The 20,164-nt window shown below is 50.5% G+C and overlaps 1 protein-coding gene across 2 annotated transcripts; it reads left to right on the top strand.

The window, feature by feature from the left end:
* Positions 1-180: 180 nt before the first annotated feature.
* Positions 181-16,629, top strand: STMN3 (stathmin 3). 2 transcript variants are annotated; one of them, XM_021527337.4, is made up of 5 exons: positions 181-481; positions 10,349-10,444; positions 10,791-10,966; positions 11,441-11,632; positions 12,108-16,629. In XM_021527337.4, exons 1-5 carry the CDS (start codon positions 463-465, stop codon positions 12,165-12,167), a joined length of 543 nt encoding a protein of 180 aa, XP_021383012.1. In that variant the 5' UTR covers positions 181-462; the 3' UTR covers positions 12,168-16,629. The 2 variants fall into 2 exon arrangements, with proteins under 2 accessions (XP_021383012.1, XP_031362407.1); XM_031506547.3 differs by lacking the exon at positions 12,108-16,629 and having other exon boundaries at positions 323-481; positions 11,441-11,767.
* Positions 16,630-20,164: the final 3,535 nt, after the last annotated feature.

Below are 20,164 nucleotides of genomic sequence, written 5' to 3'. Positions count from 1 at the left end.
TGCAGGTGAGGCTGCCTTGGAATGGCTGGTTTAAAAAAAAAAAAAAAAAAAAATCTTAATTCTGCTTTCAGCAAGGGAAAAAGCAGTTTAGCCCATCTCGAGCAGACAAGAAAGGGAGGAAGAGGAGGAAAAAAATCCTCTTTTGCCCGCGCCCGGCTGGGTGTGTCTCGCCCCCCCCCCGCCGTGGGGCTGTGTTCCTGGCAGGCAGGCTTGCCTGGGAGGGATCTGCCGTCAAAGCCTCCCAGGAAAGGAGGCCTGATACGCTCATTAATATTCTGAACTAGTGACCCTTCTTTTTCTTTCCACCCCTCGCCTTTCTCTGGGCGCTCCAGCCTCTCCCCGCCGCGGATGGCTGCAGCCCCCTCCAGCTGAGTCAGTCCTCCCTCCCCGCAGCATTGCAGCACCTCCGCAGCTCCTGCGCTCCCTCCTGCTCCTGCAGCACCGCTCCGCTCCCGCCGCAGCATGGCCAGCACCGTCTCAGGTAGGACAGGCGGCTTCTCGGGGGCTTGACATCAATGCGCTTCTAAAACCATCAAGTTTTATTCTATTTTTTTTTATCATTATTCTGAAGGTTTGGATTGGTTTTTGCTGCTTTTTTTTTTTTTTTTTTTTTCCCCTCCGTGGGTTTCGGGGGAGTTCTGTGCTGAGGAGGCAGCTGGTATGGCAGCATTGTTCCCCTTCCTCCCCCATACACACACCCCTCTGATGCAAGATAGCAGGTGGGCTTTTTATTTTAATATGAATACACGTGTAATAAACTTGCCAATTTAAAGTATTGCTGACATTTCATTGTGCCATTAGAAGATGCTGCTACGTGCCAATTAAATCTTATTTTTGTAACATCGTAGAGCTTTTTTTTTTTTTCCCCCGAGAAAAAATTGCATACAGTGCAGCTGGATGCAAGGAAATCAGAAATTACATTTTGTTTTGTGAAGATCATGTGTTGCCTGAATGGGTAATGAAGAGGAAGACACGGGCAAGAGTCAGAAATGCCCTAAAAATATCCCCCAAAGCCAACTAGAAGAATCTGGATGTGTTTTTGTGTATTCTCCGGGCTTCCCAGCCCCAGATTTCTTGCACAGCTCACATTTTTTGGTTCGAAGGTGCTACAGGGGAGCGGTCCTCTGATGGCGTTGGGTGAAAAGAGATGCTGCAAGGGAAGCCCTTCCTCCCTCCTGCAGCAGTGCCGGGAATCACAGCGCGGCTGCCCGGGAGCTGCTCGGGTGCTTCAGGATGGCAGCCCAGGATGCTGTGCTGCTTCGGTCCAGCTTCCTAAAGACCCGTCTTGCCCCCTTTGACTGGGAAAGAGGGATTCGAGTGGCTGAAATCGGGAGTGTGGGTGAAGGAGAAGCTTGAAATGGTACAATGAACAGTGGGTGGGTTTAGAGGGTCTTTTTCTTTCAGAAAACCGATTTTCTTTCTTGGAATGACTCTGAATTCTGCAGCCTACAAAGAGGGGCTTGGGAGGGGGAAGTGAGATCCTGGAGGGCTGTGTAGGAGCGACAGACAAAAAGGAAGAGCAAAGTGCTTTGTGGCCCCCAGGCAGGGAACCAGTCCACAAACCAGGCAACATTTCTTGCTTCTTTCACTGCCCTTTGCCGAGGTTTTCTGCCATGCATTTTCTATTCCTTACTCCTTTTAAAAGACCACTAGATGCAGGGGGAAGAAGCACGGAGAGATGGAGGGGTGTGTATGTGGAGGGAGTATAAGGGCGCAGCTGAATCTGAGTGGGCTTTGCATGCAGTTAAAGATATAAAACAGCATTGCCAAAATGTGTTTATGATAGAAAAGCTCCAGATATTGCATATATTCCTGCGAGTATCCCTATCTCGATGAACGTCTGCAGCAGTGCACCCCTGGGAGGTGCCACCCATCTCCTGCCTTCCCTACCGAGCAGGATTGGACCTCGTTTGCACAGTGGGGGTGGGAGGGAAGGCTCAGACTTACCAGCCCTCCAAACCAAGGTTGCATCGAACTTGAGATGGACGAGGTGGTGGATGAAACACACGTAGGCAGAACATGCGATTTCCAGTTGGTGCATTCTCACCCTCCCAACCCACTGCGTGCCCACAGCACAACTCGTTCTCCCAGAGATGCAGTTTTGCTGTCAAGGAGACTTAAGATCATGGAGAAGCGTGAAATGGGGCTTCCTTGTGACTCAGATCAAGTAGAGAAGCAATTTCAAGAAGTAGGAAGTCAAGGAAAGTCAAAGAAAGCAGTGCTGTGGCAGGAGGGAAGAGAATAGGGCGCTGTGTGCCAAGGGAGGGTCGGGGCTGAGCCTCGCCCAGCTGCCTTTGCAGGAGCAGCTCCCCATCTCCCACAGCTCGTACAGCAGCAGTGGAGAGTAGCTGGAAATACAGAGGAAAAATAATTATGAATCCTTCAATTAAGGAATGAGCCTTGTTTGCTTTCTTCATTATTTCCTTTTTTATTCTCAGCAAAAGCCGATCCGTGCCGAGGGAAGGGCAGCTGCAGTCTGCGGCTGGTGCCCGGGGGCTTTACCCCCCTCGGGAAGATTCGCTTGGTTTGTTTAAACAAACAACCAAAATCCTCGGGATGAAAAGAAGCAGGGCTCGCTCCCCCGAGCCTGGCTGCCCTCTCTCTTGTCTCCCTGTCACCTCAGGCGTTTCCTGGGGCTGTTTTGGGCGCTGGAGCCGCGGGATGGCGGCACATGCTCAGTGCCGGCTGAGTGCGGAGCCGGCCCCGCCGCCGGGCAGCCCGGCAGGGCAGAGCCCCGCAGCATCCCGCAGCATCCCGCAGCATCCCGCAGCATCCCGCAGCATCCCGCAAGGCGCTGTGCCTCTGTGCCTCTGTGCCTCTGTGCCTCTGTGCCTCTGTGCCTCTGTGCCTCTGTGCCTTTGTGCCTTTGTGCCTTTGTGCCTTGAGCTCCCGGCACGGCCGGGCTGAATCAAGAGACGCGAGGTTGTGACATGATGCAGAAGGTGACATCCCCGCCGGCTTTCTCCGGCATTGGCGTGTCTGGAGGGTGGAGCCAAGAGGAAACACCAGGTTGTCGTTCCTGGCCTCATGACTGGGCATGGTAAATGCGCCTTGGCACATGCCAAGGTTTTCCCGTCCTGCACTGAAATGTGAGAGCTGAGGGACTTCATGGAGCTCTGGGTTAGCCCCTGATCCCTTTTCTGGGTGGCGTTGAAGGACACCATGTGGTGTTGCCCTGTCCTGACATTTCTGCTGCCCACGTTGGAGAGTCAGAGTCCTTTCTATCCTTTCTATCAAGCTCTCCATCTCTCTGTGCTCTCAAGAGATAACTATTGTCTTTTTCTTTGGCTGTCGAAGTAGCCTTAAAAGATTATGGTTCTTCTATTGGGAATTCAGTTTTACATGCCTAAAGAGCCTATTATTGTAGGCTTTTTTTTTTTTTTCACCAGTGCATCCAAACAATGGATCTAAATAATAAGCAAATACTTGTTCTTTCTAAAATATAAATAATACCTTGTATAAATAATATATTTTAAAAAGTATAAATAATATCTTGTTCTATGTAGACTCTGGGAAGGTGCTTCCAATATCTCAAATAAGCCCTTTCTTGGAATCTGTCATTGTTGGTTCAGATCTGGTGAAGGCACTGTTTTATCAGATGAACACATTTTCCTTCTTTTGAGTAAAAGCTGATATTTAGTGGTCTGATGTGGCAACAAGAAGACTGCAAATAAGCCCATTGTGACAGCAGTATGGGCAGCAGAGGGTGAACAGGGCCAGGGATTTTCATGACAATCCTTGGAGAGACCTGAAACTCACCCAAACTTCTATACCCCTAAATTAACTGGAAAAACATGCCTGGCTAATCCCTCGCAGCTGTCCTACTGACATGGGCTTTACTCCTCCAGATGTGAGTTATGTTTTAAAAATAAAAGTCTCCCCTCCAGAGGGGAGTTAAACCAATGGAGTGTGATTTAGAAAATACAAAAGAGCCAGAGAGCAACCAAAGACCATGTGCATGTGCTGTGCTACTTCAGCATCTCCCAAATGGTAAAGAGCTGCTCAGCATATTACAAATAATCTTTTTTATTCTTTCAAGGTACCTCTACATGATTATTGCTCTCCTAGAGAATCTTATCCTCTCTGAATTTGTTTATGCAAATAGTACCACTATATAATGGGGAAATACAATAATCCTCATTTAATGGGAAGGAAATCAAGATCCAAAGAGACCAAATGACTGTCTGTGGTCACAGAGCACATCTGTCCCTGACACATCAGGCACTGGGCTCTGTCTTTGACCGTCTCATGAACTGCTGCCTTATCAGCTCCCCAGCTCTTTCACAGCTCTTTGTCTCACCCAAACCTGACCATCCAAACCCATGTTTGCCTCAATTCCTCAAACACTCTGGGTTAGCTGCTTCCATTTTGCTCCTTCCTCTGCTTCATAAAGCAACCCAGGCCATGCTTCTCTCCTTCCAAGAGTAACCCCCCAGCCAGGGCTCTGCTCCACAGCTTGGGCCCTTCTCTGTTGCTGAGTCCATACAAGAGGAGATTTCCCTGCTTATTTTCCTGGGAGCAGCCCACATGTTCCAGTGCTGCAGCTCGAGTGATTTGCTGATGCACTGGCTGTGCACAGCCCGGGTTGTTGTGACATTCATGAGCTGCCAATAAAACCTGGGGGGAAGGAGGTGGGTGATTGGAAACCATTCCTGGGCAATAGTTTAGCAGATGTCTGACAGAAGGCAGAGTAAACCTCACATCTGCCTCTTCTCATGGATGATTCCACATGAGCCCATGGTAATTTCTGGGCCTGGATCTCGTGGTGTCCCTATACCATCAGTGTGGGCTACAGCTACCGAGCTGGCAAAAAAACTCCAAACCCCTCAAGAAACACAAACAAAAATCCCACTGCTATTTTCTGCTTCTGTAAGATCTGCTGCTGACTTGTTTGTGGAAGCTGAGGAGCAAGAAGGTGGAAGTGCAATAGACTGAAGGGCCAATCTTTTTATGATAGAATTCATAGCAGGGGAGAATATCTGAAGCCTGCTGTACTCAAGGCTTATTGAGGACTCTGGTTGCTTTTGTTGTTTGTGTGGCATTGCAGTCTGTGCTGCAGGTCTCAGTTCCCTGTCTCTCTGTCTTCTGTGCCTTCTGTTTAAGCTTTGATTGCATTTATAATTGGCCTGTTCTTATTTTTGCATGAGATAATATTCATTGTGGAAGCAATTCTTACTTCTCCAAAGTTATCTTCACAAACCAAATTATTTCCTTGTAATAACCTTCCTCTGACCCTGCTATCAGACAGAGCACATCCAGTCTCATCCATTTAAATTTCCCATAAATTAACCTTGCTCTGCCTCTAGTTCACTGTGACTGGTGCCATGTCAGTGTCGTGCCGAGATGGCCTCGCTCTGTTTTGGTGGATGCCATTAAACACCACCCCAAAACCTGGCAGCAATTTAGCTTCTTGTATTTAGGAAACAGAGAACAAAACTTTTGAATGAATAATGGGTTTCCAGCCTCACCATCCAGGCACATCATGAGCAGGAAAATGAATCCCATTGCTCCTGCACCACACCATTCCCAGCTGTTCCTCCATCTCTGGCACCACCAGCACTTGGGGAGCAGCTGGATAATGTCTCCGGGGGTTGACTTGGAGATAAACACTTTACATGGATCGATGGTGTGCACAGCAGTGCGGGTATGGAAATGCAGGTTGTTCCCTGCAGCACTAGAGGGAGCACAGGAAAGGAGTCACCAGAGAGAGCTGGGAGCACCCTGAGCCTCCTGGTGCCTTGGTGAAGGCTCAGGGCACCTCCTGATGAAAAAATTTAATAAAGATTGATTGGCTCATGGGGTGTGGAGTGGAATACAACCAAACCAGAATCAGCCTGTGCTGATTGCAGGGCAGAAATGTTCAGAAGGGTTGAGGAACTGACTGCACCTTTATGGATTGTAGCTTAATCACTGCTCAAATTCCTCTAAAGCCAACAAAATACAACCTCACTCCACTTTAGAGGATGAGACACTGATATATTTTCTCTAACCTCTACAGTTTATTCACTTCTTGGATTACACCACTCAGTTATTTGCAATGTTTCACCCCAATTCTGATATGACAGCAGTGAATTGTCATGACACAGTGAGGAAGGCCATACCAAAGTGAATGAATTTGCTGCTGAGACAAACAAATGGGAAGGAATTTTTCTGCTGATCCTTCCATTGCAGTGTTTGCCTTAAAAGAGAAGTAAAATGTCAGTAAGCCACACCTGAGTGAGCAGCCTGTCCTAATCCTCTGCCCACCAGTGAGGCAGAGTTCTTGCTGCACCTCTGAGACTGAATTAATGCTTTGGTATCAAGTCCCTGAGGACCTGAGTCAGATGAATTTATACAGAAATGAAATATTTGCTCAGTGCAAGCTGAAATGATTTTTACTATGTTAACAGAAGTAAAAATGCAAATAGATGCTCAAGTAAAAAGTTCAGCATTCCCTGTCTAATTGTTCTTAAAACATGTTCATTTGTGCATTAGACCCATCCTTTCTGGGCAGGATCGCCTTGGCCATGTCATATTCTGGTCTTTTCCTGGTTCAAGGGTTTTGTCCACTGGCATAGACATGTCCTCAAAACCTTAAATCTATTGCATATGGGAGTGCAGATACTTCTGAAGCAAATTCTAGTGCAGAGATTGACAATCTTTTACCCCTGAGTTTTAAGCAGCTGTGATTCAGCCCAAGTCTTGCTTCAGAAAAATCTCAGGTTTGATCTTCACAGGTTCCTAAATAGCAACCCAGAGGTCAGGGATCTTTATTTTAGTTACTGAATATGAGGATGTACCTCTCCTCACAGGATGCCTTTTCTTGCTTAGCTTGATAAAACAATTCTTTGTCACAGAAGGTGTCATGAGCGCAAGGCCATCACTGCAATGCTCCCGTGTCCCACGGGTGTAACTGCTGGCTCTGGAACACACGTGTGGGGCTTTCAGCGAGCCATGTTGTTCTCAGGGCATGGATCAGGGGCTCCTCAGGACACAAATGACATTGAGGGGTTGGACGGTGTTCAGAGAAGGGAACAGAGCTGGGGAAGGGTCTGGAGCACCAGGAGGGAGCTGGGAAGGCTCAGCCTGGAGAAAAGGAGGCTCAGGGGGAGCCTCCTCACCCTGCACAACTCCCTCACAGGAGGGCACAGCCAGCTGGGGCTCAGCCTCCTGTCCCAATTAACAAGTGACAGGACAAGAGGACATGGCTCAAGTTGAGCCAGGGGGGGTTTAGATTGGACATCAGGAAAGTATTTTCACCAAAACGGCTGTCAAGCCTTGGCAGAGGCTGCCCAGGGACCAGGTGGAGTCACCATCTCTGGATGGCTTTAAAAGCCATGTAGATGGACACCTGGGGACATGGTTTTGTGGTGGGCTTGACTGTACTGGGGGAACACTTGGACCTGGTGATCTTGGAGAGCTTTTCCAATCCCAGCAAACCTGAGCCGATTCTGTGCTCGTATGATTCTCTAATTTCTTCAGGAGTCAGTCCTTCCCCTTGCCCATGCCCCGCGGAGGTGCTGAAGGGACAGCTCCGGCCGGGTCCGGTGGTGGCGGTGCTGGAGGGACAGCTCCGGCCGGGAGCGCCGCGCCGGCGGCTGCCGGGGGCTCGGTCCTGTCCGCCGCCCCTTCCCGCTGCTCGGGACCATCCCCCGGCGCTGGGGCTGCTCGGGACCATCCCCCGGCGGCTCCCGGGGGCCCGGTCCTCCCCGCCGCCCCTTCCCGCTGCTTCTCCCGCTCCCCTCCCGCTGCTCGGGACCATCCCCCGGCGGCTCCCGGGGGCTCGGTCCTCCCCGCCGCCCCTTCCCGTTGCTCTCCCCGCTCTCCTCCCGCTGCTCGGGACCATCCCCCGGCGCTGGGGCTGCTCGGGATCATCCCCCGGCGGCTCCCGAGGGCTCGGTCCTCCCCGCCGCCCCTTCCCGTTGCTCTCCCCGCTCCCCTCCCGCTGTTCGGGACCATCCCCCGGCGGTCCCCGGGGCCGCGGCAGCTCCAGCCCCGCTCCCGGCCCCGTGTGCCGCTAATTGCAGCGGGCGGCTGGCGCCGGGGCAGCTGCAGCCCCGGGCGGGGGAAGGACACAGAGCGCTTCAGCTCAGCGCAGCTCTGCCGCAGCCTGCTGTCCTCCTGCTCCTCCTCACTTTAATTGACAGAGAGGGACGGTCAGTTTGCTCTACGGAAGGGAAAGCAGGACAGGGGAGATCCCGATGGAATGGAGGCAGCTGTGAAATCACCGCGGCAAACCTCCTGAAAGGCAGGGAATGCAGCACAGGTTCATCTGCACACAGTGCCAGTGCTGAAGGCCAAGGCATGGAACACAAAGCACTGAGCTCTGTAACAAGTGCTGTCAGACAATTAAATTGGATTAAATGAGGGGGTCGGGGGTATGGCACATCTGCCTCATGCCTTGGTTTCGCCCAGGACCAGACATAATGGTGGAGCAACGACCTTGTTGACTGGTTTGTTTGTATTAAATGAGGATGTCTAAATGATAATAAATGATAATGTCTCTCATCTATTCCCAGGGATCCTCCTCAGGGCTCTTGGCAGCACATTAGGAGATGCATTAGCTGCCTGCTCCATGCCATGACTTTGGGCCTCTCAGAGGCTCTCCAGAGTTTTTTTTCATTAAGAAAAAAATCAAAGATGTCTGGCTGCCACTGCTGGTGTAAACTATTCCTATTTGGTTTGCATTTAACTGCAGAACTGGGCAGGAGGTTTAAATCAGAATGGGGAGCAAGTTTAAAAAGTGTTCAGTCAAGATCTGAGCTTCAGGGATGGTACTTTAGCAAAAGAACGGTGATAATTATGGTGAAGTTCTGTACCTAGGAGGAAAAATCAGTGAAAGCATGAAACTGGCATAGGTTTTCTCACTCAGCTGTGGGAAGGCAGTGGAGAATATCTGAAAGATGTTCCTAAGGGCACATGATACACACAGTGTTCCTTTTTTCAGAATTGTTCTGTGTCTAATGCCTCTTCAGATCACAGTGTTCCGGGGAATTTCCCTGTCCTGGCCCAGGGGAGGGTCTTGCCCTGAAGGTGGCATTGGAAGCTGAACTGCAGAGTTGCTTCTGGCTGGAGCATGAAATGAGCTCAGAACAGAGGGGACAAACCAAGGCCAAAAGCACCAAGATATGTGGGAAACCCAGAGGCAGAGCAAGGCAGGACAGCAGAATGCCTGTGCCTGTGGCAGGGGCAGGAGTAGGGGCAGATTTGTCAGCACATGCAGCCATGAAGACACTGTCCCCACAGGAGCCTGGGTGTCACCCAAGGAGTCAGCCCAGGACAGAGCCTCACAGGACCCATGAGGCAGCAGCACTCAGCTGAGCTCCAGCTGCAGACCTGCCACAGAGGAGTGATGCTGTGAGGGTTTCACTGATGTGATAAAGATCATGACAGCCTGACAGAGCACCTCACTGCGCTCAACTCCTTCTATTCTGAGGTTCTTTGTCAGCAGTGTGCAAACAGTTGACTGTCTTAACTGTGCTGAACTCCAAAAATACAGGTGAAGATTGCAGCAATCTGCTTCTGGGGCAATCTGTGTTGGGGCAGCACTTGTGATCACCGAGGTTGCTGTGGTGCATCCTCCAGTCACAGGAACAATGAGCAAACTGGAGGGCTCACAGCAGCAGAGCTAGAAAGGATTGAGTGTTTCCTGTCCTTTACAGAAGGATGGTTATTGTGGTCACAGGCTGTGCCAACCTCTGCCTGTGTGGGCTGAGGTGGTGGCAGAATCCACTCACATCCTCCCTGATCTGCTGCTGCAGGGCAGGAGGTTCCTTGTGAAGTTGGGGTCCAGCTCTTCCCCTGGTAGCAGAGCTCCTGAACAGTTTCATCACTCAAATGTCCCTTTGTTCTCCACATTGCTGATCTCCTCTTGCCTCTTCACCCTCACCTCAGAAATGCTGAATTGTGAAATATTCCCAACTTGCCAGGGATTGAGCAATTTTTCCAGGTGTCAGTGGGCATCATTTATCTCAGAGACTGGAAATTCCAATTCCAGAGAAAGGGTGGGGCAACTGTCCCAACGTGTTTAACTAAACAGGCTGCAGCATCCCAGCTCCTTTGGAGGGAAAACTCTGCACAGAAACTTATACCCCTGGATGTGTTAAATCCCTGCTCTGTGTGTTCCCATAACATTTGCCACACTGGCAGCTAATTTAGGCTGCTCTAGATCAGACACTCCTTGGGGACCTTTTGTCAAGCTATGACAACATGGAAACGTCTCCACAGAGCTGCAAGTGGGATTTCTGGGAGCATGGAAAAGTCTCCATAGAGTCTGATAACTAAAGATGGGATGCTTGCTTAATTTCTCCATGAAAAAGAGATGCTGTTGCCATTAGAATCTCTCTCATTGCTATTTCATATTTTTCAGCCTACAAGGAGAAAATGAAGGAGCTGTCTCTGCTCTCCCTCATCTGTTCCTGTTTCCACACCCAGCCCCATCCCAACACCATCTACCAGTATGGAGGTAAGTAACCTGCTCCCAGAGGAGCTCCAGCAGTGTTTGGATTGTTCTCCCACAGGCAATGTGGGACCTTACCAGAGTCAGAGTCTCTCTGCTTCATGTAAGGGTGACATACAAGGTATTAGCAGCAATGTGACCTTTCTGTAATTATGCCATGACTTTGAATTAATTGCATTTGCATGGAGGGGATGAAGGTGATCACTAATCAAGATATTCTGGAGATAAAACAAAATCACCCAGATCAGGACATGGGTAGATCTTAATTCCTGTGTGAGGAGCTTGATGACCTCAGGTCACTCTCTTGAATGGAACAGGTTCACAGAGTCACTGTTTTTTTTCCCCCACAAAGATATGGAGGTGAAGCAGCTGGATAAGAGGGCATCAGGCCAGAGCTTTGAAGTGATCCTGAAGTCCCCTTCAGATTTATCTCCTGAGAGCCCAATCCTTTCCTCCCCTCCCAAGAAGAAGGACCTGTCCCTGGAGGAGCTGCAGAGGAGGCTGGAGGCTGCAGAAGAGAGGAGGAAGGTAAGGAGATGTCCTGTAGAAGCAGTGACCTTTCTGCTGCTAATTGCACCAAACCCTAAAACTCAGTGGGAATAATCTAAAACAGCTGGGAAATGTTCTGACACTTGTTATTCCACTGGAAATTGTCAGGTGAGACATAGGAATAATGGAGTGGGGTTCTGCAGTGTAATTTAAGCAGGGAATTCGAGTCCATTATCATCATCATGTGATCACTGAGGCACTTGGAGACATGAGTTAGTGGTGGGCTGGCCAGTGCTGGGGGGACCTGTTGGACTCAATGATCTCAGAGGGCTTTTCCAACCTAGACAATTCTGTGATAGCAGCAAAAAGGCAGCAAAAGTATCTTCCAAGCAAGAAGATTGTGTTATGGGGTGGAGGGGAGTGGCAGAGTGGTTTGAGCAGAGGAGGGAGCCAGGAAGGCTCTCGGGGAAGATGAAGGCTGGAAGAGCAGTGGCCTCACCCCATCCCTCGCAGACCCAGGAGGCGCAGGTGCTGAAGCAGCTGGCAGAGAAGCGGGAACACGAGCGGGAGGTGCTGCACAAGGCGCTGGAGGAGAACAACAACTTCAGCCGCCTGGCCGAGGAGAAGCTCAACTACAAGATGGAGCTGAGCAGGGAGATCCGTGAGGCACATCTCGCTGCCTTGAGGGAGCGGCTCCGCGAGAAGGCGAGTGGGACCCCCGGGACAGGGCTGGGGGTGCTGGTCCTTATGGAAAAATGGGATCTGGTCCCGGTGTGATGGGTGCAAGGGACAGGGTGTTCCCTTGGTGCTGGTGGCTGAGGAGGAGCTCTGCTCCAGAGCAGTGTGAGGAAGGGGGTTATGTCCTTCAAGGTGAGTAGAGAACATAGCTTGAGTAATCCTGGTAAGTGCAAGTCCAAAGACACAGCATTAGTCCCACCATGGGCTGTGTGGCCGAAGGGTTTTGTAGGAGAGAGGAGCCAGTTCGCTGGAGGTTCCATCACCTCCAAGCTCCCACAGATGATCCTTCACTCTTTGCAGGTGTAAACCCCTGCCCTTGGAATGTTTTGGATGAGAAACAGGTCTCTTTTTTTATGTCTGATGCAAATCATGTGTGCAGGAGGAAAATATTGATCAGAAGAGCAGGGCGTGTTAGCCCGGTGTCGTTTCTCCCGTTTTGCAGGAACTGCACGCAGCCGAAGTCCGCAGGAACAAGGAACAGCGGGAGGAGATCTCTGGATAAAGGGCTTTTCTACACATCTAGCACCTGATTCCTGTTAACAAACCAACCAGTTGACCAACCAACACATTTTATTTTGTTTGTCTAGATGCAGCATTCGGTTCTCCATCCCCCCTCCCCGGTGTTCGTCCCCCAGCTACACGCTTCTCTCTGCATCCCCAATCGTCAGTGCTTGTGGGGATTCACAGATCATAGGGACCTCTAAGCAGAATAGCAACTAGTTCACATCAAATAGAGAATCAATCAGTCGATCAGTCAATCAAACAGCTTCTTTGGAGGGTTTTGTCCTTTTTTAAAAAAATAATATTTCTTAAACTGATGTAAAAAAAACCAAAACAAACCAAATGAAGATATTGATAAATTCAACCACCAGTGTCACAGAGATACGGATTTCTTATCCAGGGCTTTTCCTCCTCTTGGTGTTTGCTCTGAGCCAAATATCAGTTTCAGGAAAATGGGAATAAGTTATGATTTCTGTGTGGGAAGTAAAATAGGGAGCAGTCTCCTGTTTGCCCATGGTAGGAGAGAGGAAGGAGAGGGATGGATGGCTCAGGAGTTGCAGTGTGCAGAACCCCCAACTTTTGGCTGCCTTCAGAGCCAGCCCAGGTAGGCAGTGACCACAGTCCTCATCTTTGGGTGATTTTTGAGAACCCGTGTGGAAGCAGCTGAGGGGCTCCACCCAAAGCTTGGTGCCAGGTGCCACATCATGACAAGTCCCTGTCACAGTGGGCACTGCCTGATGCCCTGGGTGGCCACTGAGCCACCCTCTCCCCAGCTGAGGGGGACTGAGAGGTCTTGGCTGCTCTGCCGGGGAGAGCTGTGGGTGGTGATTGCATTTCCAGCTCCGTGGGAGCCCTGGGAGAGACCCTCAGTCCTCTGTAGACTCCCCAGTGCTCCCACAAGATAGGATTCCACCCTGCGAGGAAAGTAAATCCAACAGAGACGGTGCATGGTTGTGAAATTGCCTTTTAGTGAACAGAAGAATCCTTCCCTCTTTCCAGTGATGGATGTGGTTCTTTGGGGCCATCACAGGGCAGATTGCTGGAGACCAAAACCTGGAGCTCTCTTCTGATCTCCACTGAGTTCCCAGCTGGATGTGGGAGGGATCCCTCCATGGCCATGGCTTGATGTCAGGGGACTCTGCTCCTAAAAGGAAGGGCTACCTTACTCCCAAAGCCCTCCTCCTGGTCTGGGGGGACAATAGGGCTGTTAGAAAGCTCCTGTGCTGTCAGTGACAAAAGAAAATTAGATTTAGGGTGAAGAAGGAAACTGAGGGTTGAATTTCTTAACAGTAGCTAATGATCAGTTTATAGTAGCAGCTGTCCTAGATAAGCATTTGTGTAGAGCGCGGCATCGCCGCCAGCATCACCTCATCCATATAGTGACAAGAAATTTTAAAAAGTTTAAAAAAAAATTAAAAAGTAATTTAAATGAAATGTTTGTGTGTAAGAAATGGTTGAAACTGTCAAATGTCTGTGTCCCACGTTGGTGGGATCTGAGAAGGTATCTGCGGGATATTAACCCTGTCCTACTCTCTGTGGTGCTGAGTGTTTGCTTGGTGTGTAATTCTGACCTGGAGCTTGTTGTAAATACTGTTTTTAGTACTATGATTATTATGATTATTATTATCAGAAATGTTGTACTCATGAGCAAGAGTTGAAAACAAGAGAAATGGCCATTTTCACTCTCTCCTGGGGGCTCAGAAGGAGTCGGAGGCTGGGCCAGGTGAAGGCAGGGTGCCAGTGGGATGCTGGACCAGAGAGCAGCTGGAAAATGATGGAATTGGGAGCTGGAGGCAGCCGAGTCCTGCAGGCAGGGCAGTGAGAGTGGGGACGGCTGTTCCTCATGCTGGGAGGAGAAGGAAGGGCTGAGAGGAAGAATATAAGTGATGCTTCAATTCCAGTATATCTAATTTAGTGTTGATCTAAACCTCCCCGTGTGGAGGTTCCAGGTGGTTCCCTGCAACCCCGTGGAAGCTGGAGGATCTGTCAGGTTTAGCATGTGCTGGAAGAGAGCTGTAACAGGTTGTGCTGGTCAGAACCATCCTCCCAAACAGCTCCTGAGTCTCCAGGCTCAATTCCTGCCTGGATTTTCCCTCTCCATCCCTTGTGCTGTCCCACGTCCCTCTCTTCCCCTTCCCTAGAGCCTAGATGGGTTTCAAGTGGAGACTTATTCTTGCAATAGCTTTTCCTGGCAAAAATTCCCATGGCAAGTGCAGAATGGCCTGGCAGATGGTGCTCATGCAGGTGTGAGCACTGGGAGACTAATTCTTCTCCCCTCCATCAGGTTGGCGCAGTGAGGGATGGTGGAGATGGCTGGGAAATGTGTTACTGCAGGAGAAGCTCCTGCACCAGAGGAGCAGGGATGTGCAGGGAGAGCTGTGCATTGGTAATGTCGGGGAGCTGCTGCTGAGACACGCCGTGCCAAGGAAACAGCCTCACCTGTGGGGCCAGAGGCTTTACGTGTCCCGGAGCCGTGTTTGCCTGGTGCAGATGGATGGAGTAGGGATGTTCAGGAGCTTGTCCAGGGCCACTGGGCACTATCAGGGAAATGTGTGACTGCTTTGGCTGCTGTTGGCTGGATGAGGAGTGTCCACTGCTGCTCCAAACCCATTGTGGCCAGGAGCTCATGCAGCACCGTGCCCAGCCTGCAGCACGTGGCAGGGGCCAGGATCATGGTTATTCCACGCTTTTCCATATCCTTTCATGCTATTGGCTATGTGCAGCTGCATACTTCATGACTCAAATGAGACTAATTAAGTATCCTCATTAACATCCTTACTGTCCCAGCCTATGTCATTCCTGGAGCATTCCCATGTACCGTGGATGTGGACATAGCATGCAACCCCTCCAGTTCTTGGGGTCACCTTCCTTGTTGTGGTGGTTTGAGGTCTCCACTGATCCCTGAAGGTGTTAATGAATCGAGTTCAACCAAAAGTTTCCAGCCCCATTTTAGCAGCATCATATGGACATGGGAATGTGCCTTGTAGGGGGAGCATCCTCAGAGCACCCACAGCATCCCTGCCTGGACCTCAAGTGTGGCAGCAGTGTGAGGGAGGAAAGTCAGGAGGGTGACATCATTATGTGCATGCATAGGCCTTCCAAGAGCCCTCCTGGAGAAGAGCCTTTGATTCAGGCAAGAATGAGGAGCTGAAGCTAAATGAGCTCCCACCTGGCTCCAACAGCTGGGTGACGGGTGAAGCTGTAGGAAAGGCACAACCAGCTGTAGTCCGAACTACAGCTCTGTGCCCACATTATTCCACACAGCAGAGCTCAGCTCTGCCTGTAAACAGGCACTTCCAAGGATGCTGGCCCCTTCGACTACTTCTGGTCTGAGCCTATTCCTTGTCTTATTATTTTGGAGCAATTAAAAAATCTTGCTCTAGCCCAGTTGTGGGGTTCCCTTTGAGTTGACCTTCCAGGGCCAGTGGGAGTTGAGGAGTTGCAGGCATCCTACCTTGGGGGTAGGTCAGTATTGCTGCTCCCTTTCAAATGTAAACTTCAGCTTGCTTGCTTTAGCTTAGCCCAGTGTGACTGTGGCCCTGGCTCTGCAATCCTGTCTCACGGGGTTTGTTATTTCCCTCCCATGGCATTCCTGTCCTCCTCGCGGTGGCTGTGCACCCGGCCGTGCACACACGCACAGAAACGCATCTGTGGAAACAATATATGCACATTCACTCTGATACCACTTGAAATGAGTCAGGCAATGGCTGTTTACGGTGCTAGAGATTTCTTTCTCTCCATGCTAGGGATGAGATGACATAGTAAGACCAATAAACTCCACATTGTAGTCAGTTGTCTAAGTAAAGCAGCAAAGGGGCACTGGGCCATGCTTATGTGTGGGTTCTCTGTGGTCCCCGGGGTGCAGGGACACAGGGGACAGCTGGGCATCCCTGCCCTGGCATCCCCCGTGCCTCAGTTTCCCACATCCTTTGACAAGGGGACATAGATGCTCCCTCCCCACGGGGACCACGGGAGAGCCGATGCCTCCACGTCTCTGAAGTGCTCTGAAATGGAAAGTACCAAAGTATGGAGTTGGGATATGCAGCTGTGCACCCCGGGAGGAACACCCCAGCCCGTGGCTGCAGGAGAGGGGTGGAAGATGACTGTGTGGGCACAGGGCTGAGCTGTCACCCCCGGGCTCAGCACCCCAGCTGCCCTCCAGGCAGGATGTGCTCCTCCTGCCACAGCCAGGATCACATCCCTTGTGCTGGGTGCAGTGTCATGGAAAGACTTTCCATCCCTAACAGAGCCTTGTCCGGTTCCCTTTGGTCTGCCACATGCATTTCATTGTCAACTTGAGGTTGTTGTTGTGCAAAAGAAGTGATCATGAAAAAAAAATAAAGGAAAAAAAAAGAAATAAAGTTGGTATGAAACCGTACATGTCCGTCTCTCTCCGGGTTGTTTTAGTTGCAAGGCTTCTCTTTGTATTGTGAGAATACCAATAAACAGCATTAAACAGAAAATTGACCTAAAGATTTAACAAAATAGACCCTAATCCTCTGAATGCTCAGTGACTACTTTTTCACGCCGAATAAAAGAGGCAGAAATTGACAGTTTATCATCATTCTCAGAGGGACAACATAATAAATGCCTTAATGAGGATCCTTCTGCCACCCCCTGTGGCTAGGAGTGAGGGTGTGCAAAGTCTTTACACAGGAAGATCAAAAAAAGATACAAAACAGTTACAAATACAAGTGCAGTTCTGGAAACCACATGAGCTTCTTTATTAAAAAGCCAATACTTCCTTCATGAGCTTTTCCTGAGAAAGGATCCAGTCTGAGCTGGACACAGTGGGAGGGAGCAGGGCTGTAGTCCTCAGAGAGATGGGCCCCAACTCATGAGACCCTGCATGGCCAATGCTCCCAGTGCCATCCCTGGAGCCAGGCACACAAAAATGTCCAAAAGCTGCAACTGAAAATAGGGAAGTTCATAATCCACAAGGACAGTGTGGGAGGGCTTTTGCCACCACAGGTGGTGCCCAGTGTTACTGGTCACTGTCCTCGCTGTCCTTGAGGGGATATTGAAATGGCAGCATCCTCCTGGGCTGTCCCACATTTTGTGATCCATCAAAACAACCAGTGTGGGAGACTTTCCACAGAGCTCAGCTCGGTGTACAAGGAGACAAACTGAGGGGAAGGCAGGGGGGATTTTAATTTTAATTCCCAGGGCAGTGCCAGGACAGTGCTGGGGCCATCACAGTGGTGGCAGTGGCAAGCAGCCCATGCCTGATGCTTTTCCCACGTGTCCTCAGGATGCTGCTGCCTGCACAAACAGGAATTCTATTTTTGCAGCTTGACCTTCCTGATTCCGGAGATAACAACCTGACTGCAAACGCAGCATTGCTCCCTTTTCCTCTGAGATTTGATACAGTCCACTGACCCAGGCTCTTCTAAAACATGGATGTAGCAAAGTAAACCCCTGCATTTGTCTTAGGAAAACAGGCACAGTCCTTGGTGCCAGACAATTCGAGATATACTGATGAGACCAAGCATGGATCTCCTAACTAGTTAAATCAAGACACATCCTTTTGTGATCTGAAGGAGAAAACCCCAGAGGCATGGGATCTACTGGGGCAGGATGAGTGGAAGGAATTGTGGAGAGACTCCCACCACCTTCCAGCCCCACCTCCATGCAGCCCTGCAGGGCTGAGTGCTGAAGATACACTACTGAAGGCTTGAACCAGACTCTAGCACCCACAAAATCATAGAATCAAGGAATGGTTTAGTTCCAACCCCCTGCAATGAGTAGGAACACCTTGGAGGGCTGCTCCAAGCCCTCTCCAGGCTGGCCTTGAACATCTCCAGGGATGGGGCAGTCACAGCTTCTCTGAGCATCCTGTGCCAGGGCCTCCCCACCCTCACAGGGAAGAATTTCTTACCAATATCCAATCTCACCCTGCCCCCTGTCACTCCATGCCATGTCAAGAGTTTCTTATGGAAAAAAATCAAAACCAAGTCAAGAAAGCAAAATACCTACATAACTCTTGAAGGGATCCCTACAAAGTGCTTGAGCTGTGCCTGAGGTAAGGGAAGGGATCAGAGGCTCTGCCAAGGTGAATGCAAAAACTCCCTTGGGCAGGCAAAACCCCGAAATTTTGCAGAGTGATTTGGTTTGAAGCATAACAGCTCACCCTGTTTCGGCAGCATCACTGGCACCATGGCTGGAGCGAGTCTGCCCACTGATAAAGGGGCAGAGCAGGGAGCAGATCAGGTGCCAGGAGGTGAAATCATCCCACTCTCTGTGCGAGGAGGAGCCCAGAGACCTTCCTGTGTCCTGGGATCTGACAGCAAAAGCCAGGTTTTGTTTTCCAAAAGGCCACTGACTGCTGGGAAAACCGGAGTAGGGAGGGCAGCATAACTGGGGGTTTGCTGCCTTCTTACCACCTTGATAAGGCCACTGCTCTTGGGCATTGTAGGGAGACAGTTTTAGTGGAAAAAGGGACCTTTTATCTGTCCTGTCCAACCCCACTGGGGTCCCAAAGATGCAGCAGTGGTGCTGGCAGACAGACAGACGTTGCTAAGGAAAAGGGAGTCACCATTTCCAGTGGGTGATTTAACCTTGCTGGTTACCACTGTTTATCTCGGGGGAGGAAAAAAAATACAATTCCTTGTGCAACAGCACTTTAATTATATTAAAGTGGGTAGACTGGTAAGGGGGAAGATGAAGGAAATAGAGCTGGCAGCTGGTTATCAGGCAGGGTTGGTTTGCATGGGGACATAAAAAAAAAAAAAAAAGAGGAAGAGCCTTGGAAAAAAAAAAAAAGCATTAAATAATATATCAGGGAGGATCATTAGAAATTTGTGTAAAAAATACTAAACAGACCAAATGCCACCTGAACACCTGTCAGGAAAAGCCACCCACCCAGTAGCTGTGAAAAGCTGACAGAATGGAAACACAGCGAGTGCTTCCAAAAGGGATTCACGACTTTTGGGGCCTCTGGCCTTGCTCATCCGTTCCCAGAACGTGTTAACCACCTACTCACAGAAGAAGTGCAATGTGGTAAAATCATGCTAAAAGTCCTCGCTGAGAAATTCTTGAGTGCCTCCTAAACCCTGGGCCCTCACAGGCACAAAAATAGCAGAAATTAACCAAAACTTGTGACAGCTTGTGGTGGCTGGGGAAACACGGAGAGCAGAGTCACAGCTCGAGAGTTAGTGCTGGTGAGGAGCAGCAGCACCTTGGGACGGCTCAAAGAGGGAAACAGGCCCTGAATCAAACTTTTTAAACGCTGGGAATTGTTAAATGCTGGCCCTGGCGAGACCTTAAAGCCCCTTCCAGTGCCTAAAGGGGCTCCAAGAGAGATGGAGAGACTTTGGACAAGGGCCTGCAGTGACAGAGCGCGGGGGAACGGCTTCACACTGACTGAGGGCAGGGTCAGATGGGGTATTGGAAGGAAATTCTTCCTGTGAGGGGGGTGAGGCCCTGGCACAGGGTGCCCAGGGAAGCTGTGGCTGCCCCATCACTAGAAGTTTCAGCCATGAACAGCTGAGGGTTACACAAAACCCTGGAGAGCCACAGAGGGACACAGGGCTTGGAGGACACACACAGGGGACACACACAGCCCAGGGAGGACATGCAGGGGACATGAGGGGGGATGCAGAGCCTGTGAAAATGATACACAGAGGGCATTGGGGGGCACAGAGGACTGAGAAGGGGACATGCAGGGCAGAGGGGACACATGGAAATGACCCGGGGGTCACACCTGAAAAAAGGACATGCAAGGGACATGGGGGGGGCATGCATGGGACAGGGGGGACATGCAGGGGACACAGTACAAGGGCAGACAGGAGACATGGGGGATGTGGGGGGCACAGGGCACACACACAGGGGCCGGGGTGGGGGGGGGGGGGGTAGCGGGAACCAGGAGGAGGACACGAAGGGCACGGGTTGGGGACAGACGGGCGACATGGGGGGCACAAGGCGACAAAAGGGGACACAGGGGGACAGAGTGGGACACAGCGGGGGGACACGGGGGGGACACAAGGGGGGGACACAAGG

Source organism: Lonchura striata, chromosome 20, assembly GCF_050655825.1.
Source record: "Lonchura striata isolate lonStrDom1 chromosome 20, ASM5065582v1, whole genome shotgun sequence".
NCBI classification, from domain to species: domain Eukaryota; kingdom Metazoa; phylum Chordata; class Aves; order Passeriformes; family Estrildidae; genus Lonchura; species Lonchura striata.
The sequence above is the reverse complement of the archived record's forward strand: the minus strand, read 5'-3'. Positions and strand labels throughout refer to the sequence as shown.

Coding starts and splice junctions, on each gene's coding strand:
- STMN3 (XM_031506547.3), top strand. Junction 10,445..10,790: donor CACCATCTACCAGTATGGAG/GTAAGTAACCTG, acceptor TCCCCCACAAAG/ATATGGAGGTGAAGCAGCTG. Junction 10,967..11,440: donor CTGCAGAAGAGAGGAGGAAG/GTAAGGAGATGT, acceptor CATCCCTCGCAG/ACCCAGGAGGCGCAGGTGCT.